General features: G+C 43.6%; 1 protein-coding gene across 2 annotated transcripts; it reads left to right on the forward strand.

Annotated features, from left to right (window-relative positions):
* Positions 1-5,150: 5,150 nt before the first annotated feature.
* Positions 5,151-9,034, forward strand: LOC125550729. 2 transcript variants are annotated; one of them, XM_048713799.1, is made up of 4 exons: positions 5,151-5,658; positions 7,217-7,477; positions 7,679-7,904; positions 8,655-9,034. In XM_048713799.1, exons 1-3 carry the CDS (start codon positions 5,188-5,190, stop codon positions 7,868-7,870), a joined length of 924 nt encoding a protein of 307 aa, XP_048569756.1. In that variant the 5' UTR covers positions 5,151-5,187; the 3' UTR covers positions 7,871-7,904; positions 8,655-9,034. The 2 variants fall into 2 exon arrangements, with proteins under 2 accessions (XP_048569756.1, XP_048569755.1); XM_048713798.1 differs by lacking the exon at positions 8,655-9,034 and having other exon boundaries at positions 7,679-8,024.
* The last annotated feature ends 1,225 nt before the right edge of the window (positions 9,035-10,259 follow it).

The following is a 10,259-nucleotide window of genomic DNA, read 5'->3' on the forward strand; positions in this document are numbered from 1 at the left end:
ATCTAGGCCACTCGCGGTTCCCGAGGCGCGGGCGGTGGACACCCAAAGAGAAGGAACCATCACAGGATCATATCTCCGGTCATCTCCCAAAGAACCTGTCAGGTATTGGAGAACCTGACACCCAAAGAGAAGGAACCATCATAGGATAATACTAAGCAGGCATTCAAAGAAGATTTCCTTCTCTTCTTTGGTAAGAGCTTAGCTGGCATGACCATGATGTATGCCGTATTTTCCGTGCATACATTGCTGGTCCTCCCGTGCCTCAGGTGTATCTTTTGTCTTCCCATACACGCCCAAGAAGCCAAGCAGGGTCACGCAAAGATTCTTTGTCACGTGCATCACGTCGATTGCGGAGCGGACCTCTAGGTCTTTCCAATAGGGCAGGCCCCAAAATATAGATTTCTTCTTCTACATGGGTGCGCGTCCATCAACATCATTCGGAACAGGTTGTCCGCCAGGACCCTTTCCAAAGACTACCTTCAAATTCTTGACCATATCATGTACATCAGCACCAGTACGGTGGCGAGGCTTCGTCCGATGATCCGCCTCACCTTTGAAATGCTTGCCTTTCTTTCTTACAGGACGCCTGCTCGGAAATCGACGATGTCCCAGGTACACATTCTTCCTACAATTATCCAAATATATACGGTCGGTATCATCCAAACAGTGCGTGCATGCACGGTATCCCTTGTTTGTCTGTCCTGAAAGGTTATTGAGAGCAGGACAATCATTGATGGTCACGAACAGCAACACCTTTAGGTCAAATTCTTCCCCCATGTGCTCATCCCACGCACGTACACATGTTCCATTTCACAGCTCTAAGAGTTCTTCAACTAATGGCCTTAGGTACACATCAATGTCGTTGTCGGGTTGCTTAGGGCCTTGGATGAGCACTGGCATCATAATGAACTTCCGCTTCATGCACAACCAAGGAGGAAGGTTATACAAACATAGAGTCACATGCCAGGTGCTATGGTTGCTGTTCTGCTCCCCAAAAAGATTAATGCCATCTGCGCTTAGACCAAACCATACGTTCCTTGCGTCACCTGCAAACTCCATCCTGTACTTTCTCTCGATTTTTCTCCACTGCGACCTGTCAGCGGGTACTCTCAACTTTCCGTATTTCTTACGGTCTTCTCTGTGCCATCGCATCGCCTTGGCATGCTCTTTGTTTTGTAACAAACGTTTCAACCGTGGTATTATAGGAGCATACCACATCACCTTGGCAGGAATATTCTTCCTGGGGCGCTCGCCCTCGACATCACCAAGATCATTGCGGCTGATCTTATAGCGCAATGCACCGCATACGGGCAAGCGTTCAAATCCTCGTACTGGTCACCGTGGTAGAGGATGCAGTCATTAGGGCATGCATGTATCTTCTGCACCTCTAACCCTAGAGGGCAGACAACCTTCTTTGCTTCGTACGTACTCTCGGGCAATTCGATGTCATTTGGAAGCATATTCTTTATCATTACCAGCAACTTTCCAAATCCCTTGTCATATACACCATTCTCTGCCTTCCATTGCAGCAATTCCAGTGTGGTGCCCAACTTTTTCTTGTCAGCTTCGCAATTCGGGTACAATAATTTCTTGTGATCCTCTAACATGCGCTGCAACTTCTTATTCTCCAAATCACTTGCGCAGTTTCTCTTTGCATCGGCAACGGCCCGACCTAGATCATCAGCGAGCTCATCTGATGCCTCTTCTTCAGCTTCTTCCTGCATTGCCGGCTCAGCTTCTTCCCCCATTGTTGTATCATCGTATTCAGGGAACCCATGGCCAGGATAACTGTCGTCGTCCTCTTCTTCTTCATTGTCTTCCATCATAACCCCTCTTTCTCCGTGCTTGGTCCAAACATTATAGTGGGGCATGAAACCGGACTCAAACATGTGGACGTGAGTGGTTCTTGACTTAGAGTAATTGTGATCATTCTTACAGCCAGCACATGGAGAAGGCATAAAACCATCCGTCCGCTTGTTTGCCTCAGCCGCAAGCAGAAAAGTTTGCACGCCATTAATGAACTCGGGAGAGTATCGGTCATCGTACATCCATTGTCGGCTCATCTTCATTACCAACACCGAAAAGACCAAATTAATACAAGTTCATACATAAAGTTCATATATACATAAAGTTCATACAACACTTAAATGCAACAAACAAATAACTCTCTAGCTAAAGCATTTAAATGCAACAACAAATGCGATCAAGATCGCAACTAAGGTAACAATTGATCCAACAGCATAATGATACCAAGCCTCACTATGAATGTCATATTTTCTAATCTTTCTAATCTTCAAGCGCATTTTCTCCATCTTGATCTTGTGATCATCGACGACATCGGCAACATGCAACTCCAATTCCATCTTCTCCCCCTCAATTCTTTTCAATTTTTCTTTCAAATCCTCGTTTTCTCTTTCAACTAAATTTAACCTCTCGACAATAGGGTCGGTTGGAATTTCCGGTTCACATACCTCCTACATACAAATATCTATGTCAACTTGATGGGCATAATTTGTCATAAACACGAAATGCAACAAATAGTTTTAAAAGAGAATATACCACATCTGAATCATAACAAGGACGAGGGCCGACGGGGACGGATATCAAAACCATGGCACTATGTATAACAAACAACGTGCGGGTAAGATAATTATATGAGTAACTATATATCCAAATCACACAAACATCAATTTTTTATATAAAACATTCATGAACAAGAGGCTCACCACAAGGTGGTGCCGACGACGGGACGGTGTGGGCGATCGACGGTGGTTACGACGGTGATTTAGAAGGCACTAAGTAAAGCACACCTACATATGCAAACTAAGTGTTATTTTTGACCTCAAATTGCATATAAATCAAATACTAGCACATATAATTCCTCCCAAATTACTAAACTCACAAATTAATCACTATATAAAGCATTGCAAGAGCTAATCTAGCAATGAGAGATGAAAGGACAAAGTTGCTAACCTTTGTGATCATTTGAATGGATGGGGGCCTTCAAATCTTGACAAATTTTGGGAAAAATGTGTGATGAGCTCGAGAGGAAGAGGGGAAGAACAGAGAGGAGAGGGGAAAGGGGAAGAACAGAGCGAGCTCGGGTGGACGAAGGGTTTATGTAGGACGACCTTTAGTACCGGTTCGTGACACGAACCGGTACTAAACGTGTTGGAGGGGCCCCAGACTGACAACATCCTGCCACCACTCTCTTTAGTACCGGTTCGTGGAACGAACCGGTGCTAAAGATTGGCCACGAACCAGTACTAATGGTAGCGGCCCGGCTAGCCGTTGGAACCGGCACTAATGGTCACATTAGTGTCGGCTCAAATTCAAACCGGCACTAATGTGCTTCACATTTGACCGTTTTTCTACTAGTGCTTGCTTCAAGGAGTCGTCGTACTGCCATGCAGCATTGTTGGGTCTGCCCGGTCGTGATGAAGCATCATCGGTGCTACGATGGAGCATGGCCGAGCCACCAGAGAATCACCGGTGCCGGGTTGGAACATTTGTCGGGCGGCTGGAACCCCACGGGTGCTGCAATGGAGCATCGCCGGTCACCGAAACCTTGCGAGTGCTGCAATGGAGCATCGACGGGTCGCCGAAGCATCGCCAGTGCTGCAACGGAGCATTGAGGGCTGCTGGAGCATCACATGTGCTGGGATGGAGCATCATCGGGCCGTCGGGACCTTGCGGGTGCTACAATGGAGAATCGACGGGTCACCGAATAATCGCCGGAGCTGCAACGGAGCATTGACGGGTCACCGAAGCATCACCTGTGCTGTGATGGAACATCATCGAGCCGCCGGAACCTCATGTGCTCTGCAATGGAGCATTGACCGGCCATTGGAGCATCGCCGGTGCTGCAACAGAGCATTGACGGGTCGTCAGAGCATCGCCGGTGCTGCAACAAAGCATCGACAGGTCGTCGGAGCATCGCCGGTGTTGCGATGGAGCATCGACGGGTCGTCAGAGCATCGTCGGTGCTGCGACAGAGCATCAACGCATCATCGAAGCATCGCCGGTGCTGCAACGAAGCATCGACGGGTCGTCGGAGCATCACCGGTGCTGCGATGGAGCATCGACGGGTCATCGGAGCATCGCCGGTGCTGCGACGGAGCATCAACGCGTCATCGAAGCATCATCGGTGCTGCAACGGAGCATTGCCGAGCTGCTGGAGCATCATTGGTGCTGTGATGGAGCATTGATGGTTTCGCCGGAGCATCGATGATGCTTCAGAAGATGGTCGCAACAACGTCCGTGTTGCAGCTGTGACTGGTATGTGACGAGCTCGTCAGCGTTTTGCTTTGAGATGCCCGGCGACACGGCTGATTCAACCTGAGCGTTGCGTCTAGTGCAAGCAGAAGTTGTAGTCCATGTCAGCCAACCGCGGCTTGTCACATGGGAAGCAATGATGCTGCGTTGCATACAATGGCTGGCTGGAGTCGTTGCATGAGATAGAGAGAATATCATACGGAAACCAACATTCGATGAAAACCGGTAAAAACCACAAGAAGCAAATGTTTTGAAGTTTCAAAACAATCTGAAAAAAATACGGAATATTAAGAGAATTATGTTTTGTTGCCACACAAAAATTTAAGTTGAAACACATTATAAGACGTGAGCTATGGAAAAGACAAAATCAACATTAAATAATGCCGAACAGTAATGTCACTATTTATGGCTGAATTTGTCTTTTTCATAGCTCACATCTTGTAATGTGTTTGAACTTGAAATTTTGCGTGACAATAAAACATCACCCTCTTAACATCTCGTATTTTTTCAGATTTATTTAAAACTTTAAAATATGGTTTTCATGAAATTTTCATTGAATATTTGTTTCCGTATGATATTCGCCTGCATGAGATATATGCGCGTGTCTTGGGGTGGAAGTGATTAGTGATGGCGTGGTGCCGAGATCATGCGGCTCAAATCGATGCAAATGAACGGCTGGCCAGGCGGCTGATCTTTTCGTATCAGCCGGCTCACGCCTAGCAGCCCCCTTCGGTGATCGGTGTTGAAGTTGCACTTAGAATTGAGCCACGTCATCGGTTCGTTCGTGCAACTCGTTCCAGACCACTCAGGCCGCAACGGGACAGCAACCTATAAATGTGTCCGCTTGTCTTCCCCACACCCACACGCTGTCACGGAGCCTCGTGCCCGTCCTTTTATCTTCGCTCTGTGGCCATGGACGCTCCACCCCACACCACCACCCCGCCCTCCTCCTCCACCACCCTACCCCTCCGCCCCCACACGCCTCCCTGCATTCCCCCAATGGCGGCCATTACCACCACAACCGCGTCCTCCTCCTTCCTCCACCGCCGTATCTCCTCGTCACCACCAACAACCACCATCCCGCTCCCGCGTAGCCACCTGGTTCCCTTCCACGCGCGCAACCGGTGCCACTACAGGCTCACCTGCCGCGCCACCGATGTGTCCGGGGCCGAGCCCTCGGCGCCACCAGAGACCGGTGGGGGCAACAGCTGGTTACCGGTGGTGCCACTGGCGGCGCTCCCGCGGGGAGAGCGCCGTGTGATCGTACAGGACGGCGAGGAGATCCTGCTTCTCTGGTACAAGGATGAGGTCTTCGCCATCGAGAACCGCTCCCCGGCGGAGGGCGCGTACACCGAGGGCCTCCTCAACGCCAAGCTCACGCAGGTAAACTGCTCGGCAAAATGCCTGCATGTAGTCTAGTCTCTGTACCCGATCCATCTGTGTGTCTCTTTTGGAAGGTTATAAGGTCACACAGTCAGTTTTTCAAAGTGCTCTACAGAATAATAGAAGTATAGGCGAAAAACCACTTGGACAAGATACATACTAAATGGTGCATGTAGAGCATGGCTTCTATTCTACTATATCAGTACAAAATTTCCATGTTCTAGGTTAATTGACCTGCACACACCGAGACTGATTAAGCTGAAGGACAGCGAGCTCTACATGTCTCTGCTTTGTTTTTTTTTTTATCTTGTATTTGCTATGGATTTTGTGTATCTCCTTGGAGTGCGAAATTGTGTTATGATGTAGATCATCCCTGTTTTCATCGGACAGTCTTTTCTATAGCCGTGTAATTGTATTTTTATTCTGATCGGCAGGTGTGTGGAATTTTACTAATTAATCAAGAAGTAAATGCTAAAAATTACCTATTAATGATTTGAAATTGAAAAAAAAATTCATGGGCAATTCATCGAAGTTTCATTATATTAAACCAAACATAATACAGTTCTGAATATGAACGCTGAGATGAAGATAGTTAGGAAAGATGGACACGCAAGACATATTGTATTTCTGTTACAAGTATGCACATATATTCATCAAGGGATGGTGGAAATTCTTGAATTAAATATCATATCAGAGATTTGAGGCCTTAAACTCCTGTTTGAAATATATTTGTCAGAGATTTGGTGTTCAATTTCTTGAATTTCATGTCATTGACAGTTTTGCCACTACTGTAAGTAGCCCTAGTTTCTCATATTTTAAAATTCCATGTCATAGGGGATTTTTGCCTTGTATCAATTTGGGTAACAGGACTATTTTTTTTTTCAAAAAGGAGGAAAAGGGTAACAGGACTATGAACTGAGTGAGACAGGTGTCAGAGTCAATTTGTTGCTGAGATGCCTATTAGCTAGCAAGTTCACATAGGAGTGATTTCATGTCATTTAGTTTTCTAGTTTCTTCTTTCCAGTTGCCTGCCTTCCTCCGAGACATGCTTTGGAATATCCTTTCATTTCAAACAGAATTATGCTATGAGACAACCTTGACCTAATATTCAACAATCTTTATGTTTAATGTAAAGAAATGGTAGGGTCACTGCTCCAAATATGCGAAGGTACATGCAATTCTGTGAGTTCTATCACTAAGGATATAAATTCGAACACACATTTTATTTTCTGAACTGTATATATATTGTGCTGTTATATCAACTTTTGGGCACCTGGGTTTGCATAAAAATTTACATTTAAATATGTTCAGAAATTTGATGTGAGGGAAACACCTTCACTTCGAGTTAAGACAAAGTTCTATAGGTTTCAGATAGTTATTCGCTTGTTGGTGCACCATATTACTTCGTTAGCTGCTATTTCTTCTTATACTGCAAGCTGCAATGCTGCTAGTCTTTTTTTTTATTACCACACACTCTGTGTAAACTATATCGCTTGCTTGCATGAGATAATTCCTCTTCATATCTCAAGGATGTAACCTTATGTATTTTGCATTTCAGGATGGCTGCATTGTTTGCCCATCAACAGATAGTACCTTTGATCTTCGCACTGGGGAAATAAAAGAGTGGTATCCGAAAAACCCTGTTTTAAGGGCTCTGACACCTGTATTGAGAAAACTATTCGTGTACCCTGCAAAAACGGATGGAGAAAATATATACATCAGCATTAGGGGCGCTGCTAGCTCTGGTGGATCAGCTGAGATTCTGTTCAGCGGGAAAGCTCAACCAGGGAGTACTGCATCTGATGTCAACATCGAAGAGGTTTCATTCTCCCTTGCTCCATTACTTCTACTCTGAAGCTTAAGATCATATCTATGCATAATACATTTCTTTTATCTTTCATTAGGTGATCCCTGCATGGATAATTTACTCTAGTGTACTCCATTCTTAGCAATAAGGGAATTTTACCAAACTGGTTACAGTTTGCAACTAGAATATGACATGTTTGTGTTACATTTTCAGGTTAGAATGGTGGTCGATGAAGGTGTAGGAGGTTTTGGTTTCACTGCTTACAATGAACTGGTCAACGGAAAAGCTGCCATAATTGGCTTTCTATTGTTGATAGATTTTGAACTTTTAACTGGTAAAGGCCTTCTAAAGGGGACTGGTTTGTTGGACTTCATCTATGCAATTTCAAGTGCTTTCAGCTCGTAAAGATGTTTTCTGTTTAGTGTGCAGTGTTATCAAGGTATATCACTACTCATGTAAGTCTAGATTTTGTTTACATACAGTTGAGTACACGAGCAATTGTAAGTGAACATTATGTTTGCCCACAAAGTAAGGAATACAAGAGAACTTCTTCTACTCACACTCTTGGATCTGTCTGATTGTCCATAAACCCCAAAATGAGGTTATAGATGTATACATGTTTACTCAATATGCAACATGTAGGCTGTGAATCATCTAAGCAAGAAAAAGGGCTACGGGCTTATCTTATAATTGGTAATAAACTCACTTTTCCATTTCCTGATTGGGGTTCATGTGAGTTTCAAGATCATGTGAATGAGAAAATTGATGTTAAGGAAAACCAAGAAAGTAGATTGCATGTATGACATGGGAAACAACAAAGCTGATTGTACCAGGAAAAACTTTTTTGTTTATTTTCCTTTATTTAAATCTGATCACGAAGATACTTCTGAAAGCCAAATACTATGGGGAGAAACCACCATATTATGTATTACAAATTTAACTTCTCTTAGCAATTTTGTTTTTTTGCTGTATATGTCCTGGTGGTATTGAAGGTTACCCAAACTTCCTAAAATCTCACCTTTTGTAAGATAGGTCATTTCTACACCTTTTTCGATAAAGTTAGATAGGAACCATAAAATGAGAATTTTTTAACTATTTGAGTTTCAAAACAATCTCATTTTAGGATTTTAGGATTAAGTTTGGGCCCTATCTTACAAAAGTGCTGAAGCTTCTTTGTTTCCATCCCCAGCATTCTCTTTGTGCCAGCATTGCTGCCCTGTTAGCATAAGGAGCTCATTGCTTCCAGTTCCTGGCTTCAGAAATCCCATTTTCCTGCACTTGGCTGTATCTCAGATGAGATCATTGAGTGGTTTATGTCAAAAGAAGATGAGAAGATTTTAGATCTAGGTTTTTGCTTGTTTAATTTTTGGATTTATTCACTCGAACCTGAAAGAAGTGGTTTATTCACTTGAACACTTCTAACACTTCTTTCGGGATCGAGTGAATAACAAGAGATTGCTGCTTGTTATCATGTAAGGAGTACAACAATACTGTATTATTTCCGGTGTGAAGTTTAGTGGAGCAATCTGCTATTCTCCTCAAGCCAGTAAATCTGGTTTGTCACTGCCAGCTGATTGTTTGGTTTTGAAGTATTTATGTACAGCATTCGAGTGCCAGGCCGGTTATATTGCTAGTTGAAATCTACCTACCTTAATCAAGGGGGCGATGGTTTTATGCATCATCGATGCAGAATCAGGGATGCAATAAACTTATCCACCATCTAACACAAAAGTGCACGACAATGTCAATGTCATCGTCAGGAAATGTAGAGAGCAGATGCCCCAGGTTCATTTCAGTGTGGAGTATAGAGCTCAACAATGCTTATGCTCTTCTCTCAAATAGGATGCACAATAGATGGAAATTCAAAACGGAGGTTGGCTCTTATGCACCTGCGTGAACAGTTAAATAGAAGGAAAAAAAAGTAAAAAAAAATCTGATCTTTTTAATCAACACGTTCGTGTCTTCTAACCGTGTGATAACTTTTGTCAATAAAAGACCAGATCCCCAAACATGTCTTTTATTTATGAAAAATTGCATGATTTTTTAGCAGTGTTTTTTTTTTGCCTAGACCAGTACACATGCCATCTATTCACAAAAAAAATTACATATAGTTCGAAGGGACGATCTTTGGTCATGCAAGAGCATATGAGTCCGAGCTCCAAATCGCCTCCCTCCTACAGAAGAACTTAATCATTTGACATTCATGTACGATAGCTACGTGTTTGCAAAATCGCACACACTGTTTCTCCTTTGAAAATTTACACATAGTTCGAAGACACGAAACATGTCCACAATCACAATGGCAGTCAAAATCAACCTGGCCTCTTTTGATTCATAGGATAAGATTATCGTAGGAATAGGAATCTTGTAGGAAATGAGATGACATATATCTCAAATCCTATGAGTAGGAATAGGAAACAAGATGTCATTTGATTGACACCAAAGGAATTTTTTCATTGAATCTAGGCTCATTTTTATTTTCCTATGAAATATGGAGGATAGGAACCAATCCTATGCAGGAATAGGAATCCATTCCTATGAACCAAAGGGCTCTAAAGAAAAAAATCCTATAAAAATCCTATCCTCTAGAATTCCTATGAAATTCCTTCAAACCAAAGGAGGCCTAAGCTTTACTTATAAAGGGATAAAGGACCAATGTCATGCTCGGGAAGGAATAGGGAGAACATGCTCAAGGTCAACCCAAATCTCGTAGTCTTGGTGTGTTAGGCTGTTTGTAGAGTCTTGGTATTGTGATCCCTCGATGCACCCCTCATCTACCTGGTCCTGTTAGTAT

The sequence above is a fragment of the Triticum urartu genome, chromosome 4, assembly GCF_003073215.2.
Source record: "Triticum urartu cultivar G1812 chromosome 4, Tu2.1, whole genome shotgun sequence".
NCBI classification, from domain to species: domain Eukaryota; kingdom Viridiplantae; phylum Streptophyta; class Magnoliopsida; order Poales; family Poaceae; genus Triticum; species Triticum urartu.